The sequence below is a fragment of the Lepidochelys kempii genome, chromosome 16, assembly GCF_965140285.1.
Source record: "Lepidochelys kempii isolate rLepKem1 chromosome 16, rLepKem1.hap1, whole genome shotgun sequence".
Classification (NCBI taxonomy): Eukaryota; Metazoa; Chordata; order Testudines; family Cheloniidae; genus Lepidochelys; species Lepidochelys kempii.
The window spans coordinates 26,998,581-27,021,175 of record NC_136395.1 but is presented as its reverse complement, the minus strand read 5'-3'; the positions used below and the strand labels follow the sequence as shown (position 1 = coordinate 27,021,175).

The window sequence follows — 22,595 nt, the reverse complement described above, 5'->3', positions numbered from 1 at the left end:
GAAACTTGCTTTAGAAGAGAGCGGCAGTACAGTCTCATGTAATACTTCTCAGTCTGTCTGGGTCCGCAACCTAAAAAAGGCTGAGGTCATCTTGCAAGCCACTGTGTCCAAAATCCTTTGGAGTCCGATTGTGGGATCTTGGTCTTAGAAAGAAGCAACAGGCTGTTTTTGGGTGCTGAAGCTTGAGCATTGTGGAAAATGTCGATAGAGTATTGGGAGCTGTTGCTTTGGGGGTGGAGTATCAGTCTGCTGGAGTGGAATGGGGTGCTTGTTGCCTGTTCAGGTGCAGGAGAATAATACTTTCAGTGGTTGCAGAATTGGCTCTACAGTTCCTTGCAAATGCATTTCTGAGCCCTAGTGCAGAGCAATGGGTGGTGTGAGGGAAGAAGAGAGCAAAGACAGATCGTTGTATGATTGGGTAGGAATCAGTGAAAGCACAGAGCCAAGGTGGTGGTGGCAAAGGCGGCAGCAAGATCGGAGAGGGAGTGCCTGCAGGATTTCATTGCTCATGCAACTTTACTCCTTTGGTACCCACTTCCCACATTGCATCCTACTGACTGAGAAGTGCTGGGTTAGTGGTTACTGCACAGAACAAGGTGTCAAGGAGTCTAGGTTCTATTTCTGGTTCTGCCCCAGACACAATGGGTGGCCTTCAGCAAGACCCTTACCCCCCCCGTGCCCCACTTTCCCCCTCCAACAAGGGCAATATTTAGCTTCCACAGGTGTTGTGATGATTAATTCACTGACATTTGTTAAGCACTCTTTGATACTTATATATGCTGACTCAGAGAAAGACAAAGCATTAACACATTTGTTTCTGGCTTGTAAGTTGGAGCTAACAGTGTTTTATTGCTGATGTGCTAGGCAAACAGTAGACACTGGAGAAGATGTAACTAACCAGCAGACTGCTCCAACAGGAGGTTATAGATTCCACCTGGCAAAAGTCATGTAGCAGTCACCAGCTCTAATCAGATCTGTCAAAATGGAGCTTCAGCTGGCCAGATCAGTAAAAGAGATGCTGACCCATCTTAGAAGAAGGCTGCTCTGTGTGGCTCTCACACCCCTGTAATATTAATCTATGCTCCCGATATTTGGAGGATTGCTACATAAGGGCTTGCCTACATGGGAAAGTTAGTGTGAAATATGGTAGGGTGTGAATTTAAAGCAGAATAACTATTGTGCACTAACTCCCCATGTAGACACCCATTCCACAATAAGTGCCTTTTTGCAATGTATGCTATGTAATAGATTTAAATTCACACCCTACCTAATTCCATGCTAACTTTCCAAACAGACAAGCCCTAAGCTCTTTCCGAGAAGTACAGGATGTGCAAATCTCACATTAGCAAGACAACCTGCTCAACTTCACAGAGTGTTTTTAGCTAATGTTTCAGAACTGGTGTGTACCAGAGTTTCTTGGGAGCAAGGTGAGTGGAGCCGCTTTGCAAGATATTAGAGTCATTTCCAGTATAGTGCACCTGCCACCTTATTACCACAGGGTTGTCAGCTACATTATTAAATTAGAATGGTGCCAGGGCAGCATGCAGGTGATCTTGTAAGAGACAGTTGCTTAACTGCCCATAGGTCCACTGTTGGAGAGGGGGTGGAGGGAGGGGTAGTTTGCACTTGTAAGGAAAATGGCTGAAGGTTTGTTTTTAAAACATGTAATATACTGAATAAACACTACAAATAGACATGAAAAGGCAAGTCAGAATTCAGAGCCATTAACCCTGACAGGCTCTTTTACTCAACAGCATAGCTAGAAATCTTTTCAGTTACGGCTTTAGGAAGAAAGATAGTTAGTGCCACTGATGCAGCCAACAACATGCAGGAGGAAGACTATATATGTAAAGCAGGCTTTGAAAGTCACCTTGGCAATCGGGAGAAAACTGAGCATATTCCATAAGATACACTGCTAGCACACAGTGGACTCTCCAGTACACATCTTCTACCTGAGCTGACTTAAAGAACAGAACTTATCAGTAACTAGCTTTTCATGGATTCCGATTAAGCTTTATACTGCAGCTATAACACTTAGCACTCATTCAGTGCTTCACTTCCTAAGAGCACTTTACAAAAACACCACCTAATACACCACCACAACTCCCCTGGGAGGTAGGCAAAAAATATTATTGCTCTCCTTTTATAGCTGGAGAACCTTGAGGCACAGAGAGATGATCTGACTTGTCCAAGGTCATACTAGAATCCTATGGCAGAGCTAGATAAGATTCTATTCCTATGTTCAAGCCATTAGACCACACTGCCTCTCTGATTGCCATACGCCAGATCGGGAAAGAATTTTCCCCTGCAGGCCAGATTGGCAGTGACCTTTGGGTGTTTTAACCTCTCTCTGCAAGTGTATGGGTGTGGATCACTTACTAGGATTATTTGGGTATAACCCATTGCAGGGGCCTCAGGCATTGGTGCTCCTCGGTGTCTTCTATTCTCTACCTGTGGTACACAGTAGTTAGGCTCCTGTGGGTTGTAATACTTGGGTCTTAATTTCAGCTGCTGGAGGGTGTTAGTGGCCTGTGATGTAGAAGAGGTCAGACTAGATGATCTTGTAGTGTCTTCTGACCGTTAACTCTATGACTCTCTGGGTGGCAAACATTTGCAACACATAGTTTAATGCAAAAAAAATATCTATTTAGAGGTTTCAGAGTAACAGCCGTGTTAGTCTGCATTCGCAAAAAGAAAAGGAGTACTTGTGGCACCTTAGAGACTAACCAATTTATTTGAGCATGAGCTTTCGTGAGCTACAGCTCACTTCATCGGATGCATACCGTGGAAACTGCAGAAGACATTATATACACACAGAGACCATGAAACAATACCTCCTCCCGCCCCACTGTCCTGCTGGTAATAGCTTATCTAAAGTGATCATCAAGTTGGGCCATTTCCAGCACAAATCCAGGTTCTCTCACCCTCCGCTCCGCCCCCCCCCCCCAAACTCATTCTCCTGCTGGTAATAGCCCATCCAAAGTGACCACTCTTCACAATGTGTATGATAATCAAGGTGGGCCATTTCCTGCACAAATCCAGGTTCTCTCACCCCCTCACCCCCCTCCAAAAACCACACACACAAACTCACTCTCCTGCTGGTAATAGCTTATCCAAAGTGACCACTCTCTTCACAATGTGTATGATAATCAAGGTGGGCCATTTCCAGCACAAATCCAGGTTCTCTCACCCCCCCACCCCCATACACACACAAACTCACTCTCCTGCTGGTAACAGCTCATCCAAAGTGACCCCTCTCCCTACAATGTGCATGGTAATCAAGTGAAAGCGCACAACTGTTATGAGTCTCTTTAGTCAGGCTAGACTCCTAGAATTTGCCTGCACCTTTAAAAGTGTTCTGAACCCTGGGGTCAGTCAACAATCAGGCATGTGGAATTTCCACACCAGCAAGTTTTAGGCACACTTACCCAGATGGGCACTATAGAAAACCATAAGTGCTGCACATGGAAATTGGATCTGCAGCTTAGTAGCTTCTTAGGCAGTGTGCATTTTTGAACTAACCAAGTTATTCTTCATTTGTTGAGCTCCAACACCACATTTGGCAAGGTAGAGAATGGAGAGGAGATGAAAGTAAGCTCCTTGCGGGCAGGGTAATCTAAGCAAATACCAAAAAAAAAACAAAAAAAAACCACACCCCCAACACACCCCCAACACCAATAATAAATTCAAAGGTAAGGAACGCAGTTACTCAACCCCTCCGCCCCCGTGCAATCTTTGCTTTTATAAGGAGATTAAATATAAAGGGAATGGAAAAAAATAATGTCCCTGAATATAAAGAACTAGAACTGGAGAGAGGAGCCCACAAGTGTCAGTATTTCTTAGTTCAGTTTTATAACTGTCAATTCAGGAAGCCCACTCACAAAGACACTTGTTATATAGCAGGAAAGAACAGAATCCCATCTCCATCCACAGACTGTCAGTCATTTCCATTCCTGGCAACACACAAGAAACCCAAGTAGCCACACAGATTTCTGCAAAGGAATCTGTGGATGCAAGTTTATAGGCTGTCTTACTTAACAATAGGCCATTGGAGGGGAAGGTTAACACATTCCCACTTTAGTTCTGTAGTCCTACATCAGTAATATTTACATCACATCAATGCAACCACACTAATTTGTTCTGTATAGTTATGCTATGATAGACTAGCAGTGGCTTACAGCCGTGTACAAATTGCATCAGCTCACAAGTGAATACAGGGACTGTCTTCTTTGCAATTTGTCTACACAGTGCCTTGTGCAGTTGGGCCCATATTCTTTGCTGCAGGTCCTAAGCCCTACTATAATACAAGAAAAACTACGGCCTTTAGTCTTCAACCATCAGATGCCCAGTGTAAACGGAGATCTAAAATAAGGGACCCAACTACATGCAGTAGCCTTCCACAGATCTAACTCCTTCTCAGAAGCCCAAGAAATGGCTGTGCAGCACTCCAGAGTGCGCACTGTTGTAGGAATCTGGAAAAGAATTCTTACAACAATAGAAGAGATAAAGTGGCCTTATATAGGAACTGGTCTCAGCTCCTGCAACTCGGAACAAAAATGTATGCAAAACCATAATAAATGTGTATGCACAATCCTTTCCCTACCCCAACATAAACATTTTAATTATTTTGTTTTAAAAACAAGAAATTACCATTTACTTCTGGTTTGCTGTACGCACTGTATACTGTACAAACTTCAGCATTGTTCATGCACCAACATCTGGGTTACAATGTTGTCCCTAAGGAGAAAGAGGGTAATTTGCTTTCACTTGTGTAGCACTACAAATCCACTAACCTTAAGCCATTGAAGAGCTGTTTAGATTTATCCAGTAGGTAACAAAAGTCTGTGACCGTTTTCCTCTCTCCCTGAGGGATATCATCTTCAGCTCCTCCAGATGACATGATTTCTTTTAGGGCAAATTCAGTCCTAGAATAAAGGCAAGATCTATATGAGATAAAGATTGCATGCAACTAGGAACTCAGAAGACAGGTTTAAGCATGATGGTTTCACAGGGATAACGAAACATATCAAACATGCAACTCTCCCACAGGTTACTTTCTTTGAGGCTCACTGAAAGTCACAATAGGAATATCAACTCAGGATCAGAAAACCCTAACAAAGCATGGGGATATTTACAGCGTGGCTCACTAGTTAACAGAGCAAATGAAAATGGCATAATCATGAAATAAAATAACTTGTTGACAGGACTATTAACAACGAACCACAAATAAAAAGGATTGTGTGTAAACAAAACTTGATGTTGACAACTCCTCTCTCTAGGTTTGTCTATTAGCGAAGTGATGTGGTTGCCCCACAGCAATGTTTAGAGAGAGAAGAGACCCAGGCCCTAAATCTGTTTACTACATGTGTTGGGACACATTTCCTTTGCTTTTACATTTGTTGGAACCTGTAGTTCACTGTTCATCACTGTAGGACAGCATGAGGACATCAGCTGTGTTGTCAGGAAGACCTGCCCAAAATGATATCTGTTCCACCGCATTTCTTCTCTCTGTCAACTCTGTGGGCTGCAACCCCACAAGAAGACCTACACAAACACTGATTTTTTTTTAATTATTATTCATCTGTGCACAACTTCATATTGTGCAAGAACGGTGTTCGTACACACAGTTATACCATAGCAAGGATCTATAGTGTGGCTAGACTTAAAACTGAGTAAAGGTGTAAAAGAGTTATAAGGATACAGTGATCTTTTTGGGAAACCCGTTTGAAATTAATCCACAGCAAGATTGTTGCTATGATCATCCAAGAGTGAACAGGGAGCTACAGGTTCTAACACCTGCAATAAGATGTGCCGCACTTTAAATGGCTAACCACTTTGGGGCCCATCTATGCTCTTTAGAAACTTTGTGTTGTGTTGGGTAAACACATGCCATTATTAGGAAAACAGAGAGAGGACCAAGTCTTTTTGGCATCTCTATGGAATCTGGCAAACTAATGGGTTTATTTTGCGGGAAGGGCAGAGATTTAAGATAAATTCCATTTGCACAGGAGCATTGTGCAATGACTGTATATGAGCAGCCATCTGCAACCCCCAATTCAGGCCAAGAGGTAGCAGGGCCTGCCCTGTAAGTATGGCAAAAGGGAAGCTTATATGCAGACACTGGAAAGTAACTGCAATTATTTTCCCATCAACACCATGCCAAACCCTCAACTCAACCAGACTTTGGTTATACTTTCCTGTGACACCATTTCATGCATTGCCAAGTACTAAGCAAAATAGCAACTCCCTCCTTCACCTTTTAAGGATCCGTTAGTGAACATGTCCCACCAAACAAGGAACTTTGTGTCTGCCTGTGTTTGGCAAGGGGCAGCATAGCATGTATTCACTTTCCTCTCTCACATGCTGACATAATGACACACATAGCTTTATCACTAGAATGTGGTTTGCATTGCACAGACCAATTGCTGAAGAGATTCAGAGGGGAAAGTTAAGAAACATCTGTCCAACTGATTTTCAATTAATTACTCCTGTGTGATGCCAGACAATATGCAAGAGCTCAAAACATATCAATCACATATCAGTGGTTGCCAGTATGAACTAAGAAAGCAGGACCTGGGTGCAATGAAGAACCAGTTTGCATTTGAAGCCTGCAGCATCAAATATCTAACATTTTACGCACAATGAAACATGAGACAATAACTATTCCAAGCATCAGCATATGAAATTCACCCCCCAAAAACAAAAAAAAAACCCACACATGGTGAGAAGAGAGCTAGAAACAGATGAGCAAAGCAGCTGAGAGGTAAGTCAAGTATTTCAGGAAGATGGACTGTACCCCAGGTCCTCTGTGCTCCGCAGCAAGCTTGACCTAAATCCTGTGGCAAGGCCCCTGGATTCTGCAGTGCTCCACTGTGGCAGACAGGATACTCTACAACAGCTTCAGATAATTTTTTTTTTAAATGCAAGTTTGAATTACATATAAATCAGAGTAATACAGTCAGTACAGTATGTTTAACTCAGTGATGTATTCAGTTTATTTTATGCTGCCTCAAAAAATTCTTAATTTTTAATGTCCATATAGATACTACAAGATATCCAAACGGCTAACATTGGTTCAGCTCCATCAGAAGCCCTCGATTAGGCAAGCATGACAGCTATCCCTGTATTTAACATTTGCAATTAGACGCCCTCGGAGCAAAAGTGTGTTTTTCACTTTCACTCTTTAAGACACGAGTTTGAAAAATGATAAACTACAAAACTGTCAGCACAGAAAGGCCCCAAAAGACCAAAATCCTTCCTGTATGATAGAATATAATAATCCTTGAATCATAACAGCTTGTTAGGGCTGAGGGGAGAGAATTTATCAGAAAGTCAGACCAGGCAAGACCCGTAAATCATGAAGATACATTTGGGACAGCTATGCTCTATCCTGCTCCTGAATCTTTGTAATGATGTCTGGATCTCCTCCCCTTGTGGAATCTATTTCACTGCCCATTTGCTCTGTCTATTCTACTGATGCCATACTATATCTGGGGAGAGACTGTGTATATGTGTGCACACATGCTAGGAGGAGAGGGCTTAGATAGCAGGAACTCATGTTTTAATGATGTTTAAAATCATATATTTTTGTGCTCAATGGAGCAAGACTTTCACATTTTACAGTCACAGAAAGAAACTGTGAAAGCCAGCAGGATCTATCTGCCTTGATTACAGATTCTGTTGATGCAGAAGTGTAAGAAGGAAGAGGAGCACATTCCGGTGCTGTGCAGGGACCTGAAGAGTTATTACCATTGGGCCACTGCACTGTGACATTCAATTTATTACCTACCTGCAGCTTCAAAAACTTATGTATGCTGTAGCCAAGCCTGACACAGATGCTATCAAGCCCAACCAACAGCTCAACTTTTAGTCTAGGAGGAGGGATTATTATAAACTTTGGCTGGTTTCAGGGCACTGCTTTTCAGGACAAACAAGTCACAGGAAAACAGTCAAGCTTTAAATTAATGGGATGGGGGTCTTTTACATCATTAAAAGGTCTTAGAAAGCCCAATCCCTCAATATTGATATTTTGTGCTGTTTTGTACAATTCATGTGCAATGTATACTCAACTGACATCCACAGTCATTGTTTAGTCATTAAAGGTCACATTTAGATAGCTGCAGTGAAGCCTTAGGACAACAGTCTTCTCAGCTCTGTAAAATTTACATATGAAACTCCACAGGTCTACTCCAGAGCTGCCAGATCTCGCATGCCCTGCATGCTGCCACCCACCCTTATAAAATTCTGCACACTGTCCTAAATGCTCTCAGTAAAATTGGAGTACTTGTGGCACCTTAGAGACTAACAAATTTGAGCATAAGCTTTCATGAGCTACAGCTCACTTCATCAGATGCATCCATAGAATTGTAAGTTTGGGGGTGATTCCTGAAGTATTTGATAAAAAGTATTCAGAAAGGCAGAGTTCCCTTATCAGCCCTAATAAGTGCCCTCTTTTCCCAGGCACAGCAGGTAATGCTGCCTGGCCAGACACTGTTCCAGTCAGGGTTGCTGTATAACTCTCAGCAATGCAGTTTGTATGGACACCCAGACCTGTGGATAGGCCCACTTTAAATACAGATTAATAACCAAATCAGCCATACCCATTTGGTAGCCAATACCAAATGAGTTTCTAATCTCAATGCACTTCACAGAAAATCCTGGACACAGCACAAATACACATTGCTACAGTTAGCTACCCTACTGCTCATCAGCAGTCTCAGCAGAGAGGCCAAGCACCTAATGGATATGTAAAGAACCACCCCTCTCATCCACAGAGAGTCTTTCCACAAAAGGGGTTGAGACTGTACCTGCTCTGAAGAGTTGCTTTCAGCCTCCAATGCTGTTAACTCAGGACAAAATGTACTTTAAAAAACAAACTTAAAACAAACGAGTGATGTTAAAAAGTCAGTTGCAGTGAACAGATACTGCATTTTATGCAACAACCCTTCCTTGATCTCAGACTTGGGAAGGAACAAACTGGGTAGCTCTGAAAAGCATTCTGTAGCTCTGTCAACAATCCATATTTGCAAAATTAATACGTGGGCTAAAATACAGTGTAAGAGAACACAGTTTACATAGAGTTAAAGGGATTGAAAAAGGCTTAGCCCATGCCACCCCCACCCGCCCAGTCCACTGAACAGACACGGAGTGCAAGATCAAACGTGGAAAGGTCTGCCTTTGGGCAGGTTTGTTCTATTAAACCAAAACCAATATTTGGATAATGACCTGGAGTTGGGCAATAATAATTATATCCAATAAACAATCACTCATGCAGCAGGAACCATACTTGCAACACTATTCAAAACATTTAAAAAGGCGGGGGTGGGGGTGGGGGAAGGAATCATAGAATATCAGGGTTGGAAGGGACCTCAGGAGGTCATCTAATCCAACCCCCTGCTCAAAGCAGGACCAATCCCTAATTAAATCATCCCAGCCAAGGCTTTGTCAAGCCTGACCTTAAAAATATCTAAGGAAGGAGATTCCACCACCTCCCGAGGTAAAGCATTCCAGTGTTTCACCACCCTCCTAGGGAAAAAGTTTTTCCTAATATCCAATCTAAACCTCCCCCACTGCAACTTGAAACCATTACTCTTTGTTCTGTCATCAGCTACCACTGAGAACAGTCTAGATCCATCCTCTTTGGAACCCCCTTTCAAGTAGTTGAAAACAGCTATCAAATCCCCCCTCATTCTTCTCTTCCGCAGACTAAACAATCCCAGTTCCCTCAGCCTCTGCTAATAAGTCATGTGTTCCAGTCCCCTAATAATTTTTGTTGCCCTCCGCTGGACTCTTTCCAATTTTTCCACATCCTTCTTGTAGTGTGGGGCCCAAAACTGGACACAGTACTCCAGATGAGGCCTCACCAATGTCAAATAGAGGGGAACGATCACGTCCCTCGATCTGCTGGTAATGCCCCTACGTACACATCCCAAAATGCCATTGGCCTTCTTGGCAACAAGGGCACACTGGTGACTCATATCCAGCTTCTCGTCCACTGTAACCCCTAGGTCCTTTTCTGCAGAACTGCTGCCGAGCCATTCGGTCCCTAGTCTGTAGCGGTGCGTGGGATTCTTCCGTCCTAAGTGCAGGACTCTGCACTTGTCCTTGTGGAACCTCATCAGATTTCTTTTGGCCCAATCCTCTAATTTGTCTAGGGCTCTCTGTATCCTATCCCTACCCTCCAGCGTATCTACCTCTCCTCCCAGTTTAGTGTAATCTGCAAACTTGCAGAGGGTGCAATGCACACCATCCTCCAGATCATTTATGAAGATATTGAACAAAACCAGACCGAGGACCGACCCTTGGGGCCCTCCACTTGATACCGGCTGCCAACTAGACATGGAGCCATTGATCACTACCCGTTGAGCCCGACAATCTAGCCAACTTTCTTTCCACCTTATAGTCCATTCATCCAGCCCATACTTCCTTAACTTGCTGGCAAGAATACTGTGGGAGACCGTGTCAAAAGCTTTGCTAAAGTCAAGGAACAACACATCCACCGCTTTCCCCTTATCCACAGAACCAGCTATCTCGTCATAGAAGGCAATTAGATTAGTCAGGCATGACTTGCCCTTGGTGAATCCATGTTGACTGTTCCTGATCACTTTCCTCTCCTTTAAGTGCTTCAGTGCTATGGAGACAGGCAAAGAGAGACAACCCCTTATTCTGTGGCCAAATAGATGTTACTATTCCCTTCTGAGCCACTCTCTTTTTAAAGCTGTAATATTGCGCAACACTTCAGCAGAATAGACAGATGAAGATTTCCATTTGTAATCTTGCTTCCTGGGAAGTGAAGTTCATGAATATAATTTAACTTACACCCACCCACTCTGCAGCCTGTTCCATTCTTCATTGACTTTGGAGCTTGGTATTCTACCCTCACCTCAAACAAATCCACATTCCACCTGTTCATCCCAGCTCCCTGACCTTTACAAAACCCAATAACTGCATAAAAACAGACACTGGTAAGAGATTATTTGAGCTTCGGACACCATGTCAAGACTGCACTAGACACATGGTCTCAGCTCAGGCAGGAGAATGAGTACACTTTCCTAAAATCATTCTCCTCCACAGCCACCCCCTCAACCTCAATGAAGTTTCACTGGCTAGTTTGCTCTCTTCTGATCTCAGTCTCAGCCTCCTGACCCTCCAAATATTGTTGATATTTTAACTGTAAATAAATGTGGTGGGTGCCCCGGAAAGCTTGGATTATTTTTTTTAAATTAGGTAGTGAACATTTACAAACTATCCTGTGAACACAGGAGAGAGAGAGAGAGAGTATTCAGCTACTGTACACTGATCAAGTGGCTTGAACTAGTAAAATGGTTCATCATCTCTAAGTGGGGCTCGCTGGTTGAGCTCTTCCACTAACCATATCGAATGAGGGATTTCCCATAGGGATGCATTTTCCTCTCCAAGGGGCCAAATACATCCCCTTCACTACAGCATCACAATTCATCTAACAGGAGCCAGCAGGGAAGAATGATGAGTGGGGTAGTGGAGGAGTTTACTCCCAGTCACAGATCCTCAGGATCAGTCTCTTAGATGAACCCCTTCCACATGCCAGACTCCTAGGGTCTCTCTTCCTTCAGGGAAGGCCATGTGGCCTTACTGCCACCTGAGATGGAACCTCTGGGCAGACCCAGCTTTAGGGGAAACAGTGGCCTGGGTGAACTTGTATTTTGGTGCCTCTGGCCCCCACAGGCACCCCATCCCCCAATCACCCCTGACTCCCACAGCTCTCCCCATTCACCTCCAGGCCCTGATGACTCCCCCCCCCCCCCCATTGCTTAGTTTTTATTGAAAGAAGTGCTGGAGCTCAGCCCCAGCAAGAGCAAAGCACTGGCTGGGCGGCCAGTGCTGGCCAGGCACCCAGCTCTGAGTTTTGGGGGGGGGGAGTGTGTGTGTGTTGGGGGAGACAGATGGGGAGTGTGTGCACGCCTGAGTGAGAGTGTCAGTGGCTGTCTCTGTAAGAAGGGAATTCAGGAGTCTGAACAGCTGTGCTGGCAGCTCCCACTCCGGACCCAGAGGCACCAGCACAGACGCACTCCCCCCGACCCAGCTCAGTGGAGACTGGGTACATAAGTGGGGGGGGAGGGTACATCCCAACATCAGCACACACCCCTCTCCCGCACAGGAGACAGGCTCCAGGGGGGAAAGGAGAGGCAGAAGCAGGAGTGGCTGCAAACAGCAGTGGATCAGGGCAGCAGGGGAGATGGGGCACTCCTGCTTTAGAGCAGTTAGCTTGCTGGTCCAGCTGCACCCCTGGTGCTTGGTCCATCCGCCCTCTCCAGGCGCTGCCCCACCTGCCTGGCAGCCTCTAATCCTCACTGGCTGTCAGCAGGTCAGGAAGAAATAACATGGCGCCCCCTTGAGTACTGTGCCCTGGGCAGCAGCCCAGCATGCCCATCCCTAAGGCTTGCTCTGCCTCTGGGCCTTCAGCACTCCTGCTTCCCACCGTGAGCTCTGTTCAGCGAGCCCAACGGAGATACGCCCCTGATAGAGTCTTGTATGATGCTCAGGGATTAATAAACTATGGCCAGTAGTTACAGTGACACTCAAGGAGCATTTTCAAAAACAGTCAGGTTTATTAGTCAATAGGATCATAGCATAGGAAGTCCTTATGTTAGCACAGAGACATGAATGTATTCGAGCATAATCCATTCTGGTCCTACCAGAGCAATTCACCAGCCAAACTGTAGTGAACTTCATTTTCAGGCTGTCTCTGACTTCCCTCCTTCAATCAGTTCCCAAGTAAGAGAGCCTTCAAGATTCTTTCAGATCCCACACTTATCCCCCTCACCTCACAACTTCCAGTCCTTTGTGCTCAAGCTGGGGTCTATGCTCAGCTTCCATGATAACAGTTTCAGAGTAACAGCCGTGTTAGTCTGTATTCGCAAAAAGAAAAGGAGTACTTGTGGCACCTTAGAGACTAACCAATTTATTAGAGCATAAGCTTTCGTGAGCTACAGCTCTCTTCCTCAGATGCATAGCCTGCTGCAGTTTCCACGATATGCATCTGAGGAAGTGAGCTGTAGCTCACGAAAGCTTATGCTCTAATAAATTGGTTAGTCTCTAAGGTGCCACAAGTACTCCTTTTCTTTTTTCATGATAACAGTGTTGATCCATGAGTCACTGGAACTTACATCCTCTCTCTGGATTCCTTGTTGATCTGGGTCCGTTTCAACCAGTTTCTGAACAACTTCATTTCACCCAGACAGGGAAGCAACTCCCTGCCAATGTCTCTTAGGTTACCCTAAGAGCTAACTTAATCTGTTTTTCCTCCACTAGGTAGCAATGCAAAATACAGGGGAAACTCAGGCACACAGAATTCATAAAAAAAAATACTACAAAAATTCCCACTGTGTCACTCTCCCCCCATGCTTCAATCCACCTCAAGCCAGACTGTTCTCCTAGTTAGTGAGGAAGCTGTTCATGGTCTCCACCCATCCTGGGGAGGATGGAGCTGGCTGTGGAGAGACTGGTCCCTGCTGCTGGTAGTATTGAGAAGAGTCCTGTGCAGCCCAGCCCAGCAGGGAGAAGTGGCATAGGTAAAGGGAGAGTCTGTGCACCGCTGCTGCTGGGGTACCTTGTGCATACACACCACCTGTTCCCAGCTGTGATGGCAACTCCCTCCTGGAGATGCTAGAGGAAGGAGAGCGAGGGCTGAATGTGAAGTAGAGAAGGAAGACCCTAAAATCCCTTCCCGCAACACAAGGCCCCAGTGCTGAGTGTCTGCAATGTTGGGCACAGCCCCACATGCATACTTATTACTGAAATGTCACTTTAAAAATACCTTCCATATTTGTGGCTTCTTGTGTTAGTTTCTTAAGATGCTGCCTGGGAGATTTTGGTAAGATGGGCAAAGCTCAAGCCTCAAGGAAGGGCACAACATTTAGAGTTACTTCTTCCCCCCTTTCATTTCTGTTTAATGAGTTAAAACCATGTGGCTAATGTTCAGAAACTACTACAGCTGTGATTATGACACCAAAGCAATGGAGACAGGTATGCCTTGTTAGAAAATAAATCTCTCTTCCTCCATCCTCAAAGAGCTACTTAAGGACAAAAATGTAGTTAGTGTTCATTCACACACACCCCCAACACACACCCCAACCTTTAAAACAGCCTCATTTAAAAGGTCCTATGGGTAGAGCAATCTGGAGCCTGTAGGCCAGAGCAGTAGCTGCCATGAACAGATGGGTTCTGTTCAACTACCCTATTTCTTTAACTTGGAATGTACTGGTAGAAATTGCTTCACTATCATTGGCTAGTTTCTCCTAGTGTTTAAGAACAGCTCATATTCACTGCTAGCGAGGTTTATGCCCTAGTCTCCCTTTCAGAGTGTTATAAACACAGGACCTTTGCAGGGTATGCAGATCTCTACACTATGACAGCACTGAGAAATGCTGCTGTGTAACCAGTAGGAAAGAGCTTACACTTCAGACTTCATCCAGCTGGATTAAAAGTGAGATTCAAAAAGTGAGCACTTCTATAGAAATTACTGTATTACCACTTTTTTAGGCTCCAGGATGGTATTTGCAACTGGCACCATATAGGAAAAAGTTCACGTGCCCCCTCTAAATTGCCAGCTAAATATGTACTGTATTCCTACAGCCCTTCTCCAAAGCTAAATAAAATGATGTTTGTTCATTCTGCCAAAAGGCATTTTAGAAAAGTAACCGGAGAATTTTCTTAGCTCAGACATCTTGAGCACTTCTCCATAACAGAGAAGATCAGGACTATAGAGGCTTATGTAGACTTTAAGTCTCAAACAACAAGTTACAATACTTCATCAATATTTGTCACATCAGGTCCTAACAGTAAGATGGAATTTCACACAAGTGAGAGGAATGTCTCTCCTTTTGTCCTAGAGGCTGGACTGCCTGACTACCTGGCAGCTATAAAAACACACACTCTCTCACTACTCACATTTGTAAGTGCAAATACTAATGGTACTGCAAATTTCCCAAGAGATTAGATCATTCACCACTGCTCTTTTCAGGCCTGTTTACAGCAGGAAATTGACCTACCACTAACAGTTATCAGCAAAGGGTCCCTCTGAACTGTTGCCTTTAAAACTGTCTATAGTAGTAAATTGGAAAAAAAAAAAAAAAGTATTTTTCAGCTGCTTTTTATACTTACATATGGGACTGTGGTCACTCTTAACATAAAAAGTATTCTGTCACACCAGATACATACTAACATATCTTGATGGATTCCTTCAGGCTACATGATTTATACTTAGATTTATAGAGTATTGTGATAAAAGACAAGTAACAGGGATCTCATCAGGTACAGGTAAATAAATCAAAGCGCTAAAATGCCCATGAGCCCACAGCCTTCAGAAAGGGGGCACCTATTTTCCATTTTCTGGAACTTAATTCTTCCACCTTTTAATGACTATTTATTTTAATGACAGGGTCTTCACTTCCCATTGACACCAAGTTATCTGGCAGACCCAAGATGCAATTTACAATTTTCATTAAGTGGTAATTTAGATGAGAAAGAATATTAGAAACAGCTAAAGCAGGCATGGCCAAAGCCCGGCTCACGAGTCACACACAGCTCTTTTACAGTTAAAGTGCAGCTCATAGAGCCCCCCCAAACTCCCCTCCTTTTTCCACCTACCAGACTAGGAGGGGAGGGGGAAGGAGTTCAAGGCATCTGCCCTGCAGCACAGTGGTGGGACTAAGGGATTTAGCCATGCAGGGGTGGGGGGAGAGGGACATCAGGGCACAAGTCCTGTGTCCCAGCAGACACCGCCGTGCAGGGCAGAAACCCCACGGCCTGGCAGCCACCGTCCCACAGGGCATGTTGTGCATGTCTTGAAGCTCTTGAATGTCTGAAAAATTATTGTATGTGGCTCAGGAGGTTTGACTACCCCTGACCTAAAGTATCCAGCAATTGAATAAATGGAAACAGAATGTTTGTATTTTAGAAAAAGTACAGAGACAATATTGAAGCCTTTGTGTTTTAGCAATAGATGAACTTCCCTGTTGTAACCTTGAAGTTGGTATTCCCAACTTCACACTTTATTACTATTGTTACATTAATTTACACATGTACCACTTCCAAACACTATTTATAAACATTTGAACCTACAAATTTTGAGTGAGAACACCAGCTGCAGTTCCCTCTGCTTACCCAGAGAGAAATCAAAGACAACCTGGGTTTTGGTAATGCCAAATCAATAGTTGTGTGTTTTTTTGTTTTATTATGATGGATTGTTGGTTTCAATCATCTCTAATGGGTTTAGCTACAGCAAGTTTGAGCACAGTGGGAATGGTTTACTGAATTATATTGTTTGTAAGTGTTTCTTCGGAACTTCAGTAGAAATCCACTAGCAGGAAACCTATCCTCATCCCAGTAGGGGGGAGATGAGGGAGTACATTAGAAAGTAAAGAGGAGGGAAACACTGACAGGTGAGGTTGGTGGAAAGACTGGGATGGAAGGAGGAGGGTTAAGAAAAGAAGAATCAACTGCAAGAATTAACGTGTTAACAATCCAACAAAAACCCAGCCATTAGTAGGAAAAAACAGATATGGATAGAAAGAAGCAGAGTCAGAATAAGGACTTGCAGAAACGTGAGAAAAAAGTCAGAGTGAATGAGCACACTGAGAAAGACAAGTGTGGTAAAATGGGGGCACATGAAGAGTGCTACAGAGATGCATCACGACAGAGTAGGAAAATATGGCACTCAGAAAAGAGGAGAAAAAATGCACAGATGGACAAAGGAAGTATTTTTACAGAAAGTTAGCTTCTAAACATTCAAACAGTTATGACTAGCAGCACAGAAGCCATGCCCTCTGCAACAGTGGAATGCCCAAGAGAGTCAGCTATTATAAATTACATTAAATCAGTAAAAAGAAAATATAAGCTAGTTACTATTGTGTTGCAAATTTCAGAGCAGAACTGAATGTTTCCATAGCTACAATCTTTTCTCTTATTTTCATGCTCCCCCCCCAACCCCACCCCCGCCCAAGAGAAGTTAAATGACCAGAATAGCAAACAGTGAGAACCTTGATCATCACTACAAAAAGTTCTCTCTTCCCCCCCCCACCCCTGCTCTCCCGCTGGTAACAGCTAATCTTAAGTGATCACTCTCCTTACAGTAAAAAGAAAAGGAGTACTTGTGGCACCTTAGAGACTAACCAATTTATTTCAGCATGAGCTTTCGTGAGCTACAGCTCACTACATCTGATGAAGTGAGCTGTAGCTCACGAAAGCTCATGCTCAAATAAATTGGTTAGTCTCTAAGGTGCCACAAGTACTCCTTTTCTTTTTGCGAATACAGACTAACACGGCTGTTACTCTGAAACCTCTCCTTACAGTGTGTATGATAACACCCATTTTTTCATGTTCTGTGTGTATATAAATCTCCCCACTGTATTTTCCACTGAATGCATCCGATGAAGTGAGCTGTAGCTCACAAAAGCTTATGTTCAAATAAATTGGTTGGTCTCTAAGGTGCCACTAGTACTCCTTTTCTTTTACAAAAGACACAGGCGTCAGAAGATCCCGGTTCAACACCTGGCTACACCACAGACCTCATGCATACTTTCAGCCTGTTTCCTGATCTGTAAAGGTGCAATTTGCCAACTTTGTTAGTGTTTGTAAAGCACTTTTTGTGACACAAGTATTCTATTATGTCATAAATATAAAGGGAAGGGTAAACCCCTTTGAAATCCCTCCTGGCCAGGGAAAAGCTCCTCTCACCTGTAAAGGGTTAAGAAGCTAAAGGTAACCTCGCTGGCACCTGACCAAAATGACCAATGAGGAGACTAGATACTTTCAAAAGCTGGGAGGAGGGAGAGAAATAAAGGGTCTGTGTGTCTGTCTATATTCTGTCTTTGCCGGGGATAGACCAGGAATGGAGTCTTAGAACTTTTAGTAAGTAATCTAGCTAGGTATGTGTTAGAGTATGATTTCTTTAAATGGCTGAGAAAAGAACTGTGCTGAATAGAATAACTATTTCTGTCTGTGTATCTTTTTTGTAACTTAAGGTTTTGCCTAGAGGGGTTCTCGATGTTTTGAATCTAATTACCCTGTAAGGTATCTACCATCCTGATTTTACAGGGGGGATTTCTTTATTTCTATTTACTTCTATTTTTATTTAAAAAGTCTTCTTGTAAGAAAACTGAATGCTTTTTCATTGTTCTCAGATCCAAAGGTTTGGGTCTGTGGTCACCTATGCACATTTTTATCCAACATTTCCCAGGAAAGGGGGGGGGGTGCAAGTGTTGGGAGGATTGTTCATTGTTCTTAAGATCCAAGGGGCTGGGTCTGTAGTCACCTAGGCAAATTGGTGAGGCTTTTTACCAACCCTTGTCCACGAAGTGGGGTGCAAGGTTTTGGGAAGTATTTTGGGGGGAAAGATGTGTCCAAACAGCTCTTCCCCAGTAACCAGTATTAGTTTGGTGGTGGTAGCGGCCAATCCAAGGACAAGGGTGGAATATTTTGTACCTTGGGGAAGTTTTGACCTAAGCTGGTAAAGATAAGCTTAGGAGGTTTTTCATGCAGGTCCCCACATCTGTACCCTAGAGTTCAGAGTGGGGGAGGAACCTTGACATATTAATATACAGGAAGTGAATTTCCTAAAATCCCCACCTCAGGCTAATTTATTTGGTTATAAACAGTTAAACTGAAGTCCATACAGATTAAATGAAACCATAAAAATATGCATAATACCATCTCTGTGTTTGGGTTAATTTCTCAATCTCTAGTCTGCACAATCTGTAAACCTCATTTTTCAAATGAGGAAGCAAATGCTTAAAGAATCCTGTAAGAAATATTCATGGTTATTTTTAGTCTCCATAAAGATGACATTTTCCACTAGGAGTCACAAATCTGTCAAAATCAGAAGCAATTAAAAACACAATAGGTCAATTAAATGAAAAATTGTGAGGGCCCAGGTTCATTATTTTCACCACCACCAAGACCTGGGAATGCGTCCAAAAATAAAACCAAATCATTCATAACGAGTCCACTGGGAGAAAAGTATCAGGATCCCAAACAAATAAAAACATCTTCAACAGTCTCCCCAGTTTCAGGACATCAAAGGACCTTTCCAAAACACTTGAAAGAGCCTCCAATGCTTTATGGGAAACAAATATTCTGTTGAGAGACTATAATTTTCAGCACCTATTTTAATTACTAGGAATACTTTCATGAAAACAGGGTCTTTTGTTTGAAGGATTTCATCGGTTTATTCCCTTCCTCATTTAACAATAATGCAATTGAAGGTCTGGGTAAATAAAGCAAGACTAATTTTTCTGTGTCAGTTTCTGAGGCAAGTGTCTATGCATTCATTTAAGTACAGCCACAACCGCATTTTTGATACTTCTTACTTGTCAATGGCATTTGCAGTTCAGTTGATAGCTTTACTTGAGAGGATACCTTATAGAGCATCCAGTCAACACAGTCTCCTTAATGGGATGGTGCAGCCTGCTCCCCTTTAACTCATCTGCCAGGCCAATCCCCAACTACCATAAAACATTCCTCCAGTTCAGTTGTAAATCAACACAGAAGAGCAAAGCAGCACACACCCTGTACATTAACACAATGCAGAGTATCCCAGGGGGTCTAATGCTATCTCAGACAACACATTTAGCTGCCAGCTGAACTATTCAGACATCAGGATGACGGAAAGTAAGTATCAGAGCAGAGAGCTAAAGAAAAGACCTGGTTTCATGCAAAAAAAATAAGCTTCCCTAGCAATAAGTAAATACAGACGCCCCCCGACTTACGCAAGGCTTTCCAGAATGGAACGATTGCATAACTCACATTTTGCGTAAGTCGGAAACATATACCCATATGTTACACAAAAATTTCCGCAACTCAAAAATCCTATTTTTAGCTTATGGAACTTTTTCCATAAATGCAAATTAGCGTAAATTGGGTCTTGCATAACCTGGGGAGCATCTGTATGTAAGAAAATAAGATTAATGGCATGCCAGTGTTTAAACTAGGGCTATCGATTAATCATAGTTAACTCATGCAATTAACTCAAAAAAATTAATCATGATTAAAAAAATTAATCCCAATTAATTGCAGTTTTAATCAAACTGTTAAATAGAATACCCATTGAAATTTATTAAATATTTTGAATGTTTTTCTACATTTTCATATATATTGTATTCTGTGTTGTAACTGAAATCCAAGTGTATATTTATTACAAACATTTGCACTGTAAAAATGATATAGTATTTTTCAAGTCACTTCGCACAAATACATAACTGCACTTAAAACCAAATCAATATAAAACTTCAGAGCCTACGAGTCCACTCAGTCCTACTTCTTGTTCAGCCAATCGCCAACACAAACCAATTTGTTTACATTTACAGGAGATAATGCTGCCCGCTTCTTGTTTACATCACCAGAAAGCGAGAACAGGCATTTGCATGGCACTTCTGTAGTTTGCACTGCAAGGTATTTATGTGCCAGATATGCTAAACATCCATATGACCCTGCATGCTTTGCCCACCTTTCCAAAGGACATGCTTCCATGATGACTACGCTCATCAAAAAAATAATGCATTAATTAATTTGTGACTGAACTCCTTGAGGGAGAATTGTAAGTCCCCTGCTCTGTTTTACCCACATTCTGCCATATATTTCATGTTATAGCAGTCTCGGAGGATGACCCAGCACATATTGTTCATTTTAAGAACATTTTCACAGCAGATGTGACAAAAACACAAAGGTACCAATGTGAGATTTCTAAAGATAGCTGGAGCACTGGACCCAAGTTTTAAGAATCTGAAGTGCCTTCCTAAATCTGAGAGGGACAATATATGGAGCATGCTTTCAGAAATCTTAAAAGAGTAACTCTACGATGCGGAAACTACAGAACCCGAACTACCAAAAAAGAAAAATCAACCTTCTGCTGGTGGCATCTGACTCAGATAATAAAAATTAACATGTTTCAGTCTGCACTGCTTTGGATTGTTATCGAGCAGAACCCGTCGTCAGCATGGACTCATGTCCTCTGGAATGGTGGTTGAAACATGGAAGGACATACGAGTCTTTAGCACATCTGGCACATAAGTATCTTGCACCACCGGATACAACAGTGCCATGAGAACACCTGTTCTCATATTCAGGTGACATTGTAAACAAGAAGCAGGCAGCATTATCTCCTGCAAGCGTAACCAAACTTGTTTGTCTGAGCAATTGGCTGAACAAAAAGTAGGACTGAGTGGACTTTCAAACTCTAAAATTTTAGAGTTTTATTTTTAATGCAGTTTTTTTTACATAATTCTACATTTGTAAGTTCAATTTTCATGATAAAGAGATTGCACTACAGTACTTGTATTAGGTGAACTGAAAAATACTGTTTTTTTACAGGGCAAATACTTGTAATTAAAAATAAGTAAGCACTGTACACTTTGTATTGTGTTGTAACTGAAATCAATACATTTCAAAATGTAGAAAACATCCAAAATATTTAAGTAAGTGGTATTCTATTATTAACAGTGATTAAACAATTTATTTTAATTGTATTGGCCTGGCATTGGCCATTTTTTAAAATCATTTTAATTGCTTGACAGCCCTAGTTTAAACAAAGCTGTTTTTTTATGAAGCATTTTAATGAGGCATCAGCTAATTATGTAAAGGATGACCCTTCCAGTATAATATTAATATATCAGCGACCTACTGGAAGTGTCCAATTGACAATGTAGGTGAAGACGAAGCAATGGATTCGATGGACGAGGATGCACAGATTTACAAGGAAAGCGCAAACAGAAATAACTTGACAGCTTCTGCCAGGAATTAGGAAATGAGAAAAGCTATCACTTCAGATACAAGACAGATTTTCTACTTACTTAACAATAAGGGCAGGCTGTTATCTATTACTATAACTCTGTATAGATCACCTGCACCCTTTTGAACAATTGTAGGACCCATAGCTCAACTCAATTCATCTTGCATTTACTGACCTACCTGTCAGTCTTGCATTCAACTGATTATTGGATCATTGTTGTATGCTATGAAACCACTCAATTTCTGTTAAGGTTCTGAAGATCAAAAGGGTATATAGTACCATGATAAAAATAATTCCTCCCCAAGTCCCTAGCTGCCCTACTTCTTCCTCAGTACATCTCAGAGATCACAGACCAGTCCTAGATGTTAAGGAATTGGATTCAGAGCCTCTCTCATTTCTAGGTCATGGATATGGACCATAGTGACCAAAAGTCATCTCTCTCCTAGAATTGTCCTGTTGCCTACATGGAATAAATTTCTCAATTTAAAAGTCCTAGGAATTTTAGAAATGAGATGTGCTATGCCATTCTCGGAGTGATTTTCCATCGATCTTCAGAAAGATCTTGGATTTTACTGACATGTATGATGTCATAATAGTCCAAGTGTTCTCAATATACCTGTTCTTTGGCCAGGTACCACCTCTAGTATACCAGTTACAAACTGTGCAAACTAAATGAAAATAAAATAAAAAGTGGTCAACATATGTCCATGAAAATGGACACTATCCCGTTGAGGACTGTGACACTGCAATACCACTAAATTCTCTTTGCAAGGAGCCTGACTTAAGTATTGCTGCTGGTAACTAATTCCCTTTCCTGTGGAGAGTTGATGTA

General features: G+C 42.5%; 1 protein-coding gene across 2 annotated transcripts in view; it reads right to left on the bottom strand.

Annotated features, from left to right (window-relative positions):
* SCAI (suppressor of cancer cell invasion) overlaps positions 1 to 22,595 on the bottom strand; it is a 107,428-nt gene that overhangs the window by 55,329 nt on the left and 29,504 nt on the right. For both annotated transcript variants that reach the window (XM_073313759.1, XM_073313760.1), the window contains exon 3: positions 4,794 to 4,925. In XM_073313759.1, coding sequence (XP_073169860.1) covers positions 4,794 to 4,925 — 132 coding nt within the window. The remainder of the gene's footprint in view (positions 1 to 4,793; positions 4,926 to 22,595) is intronic.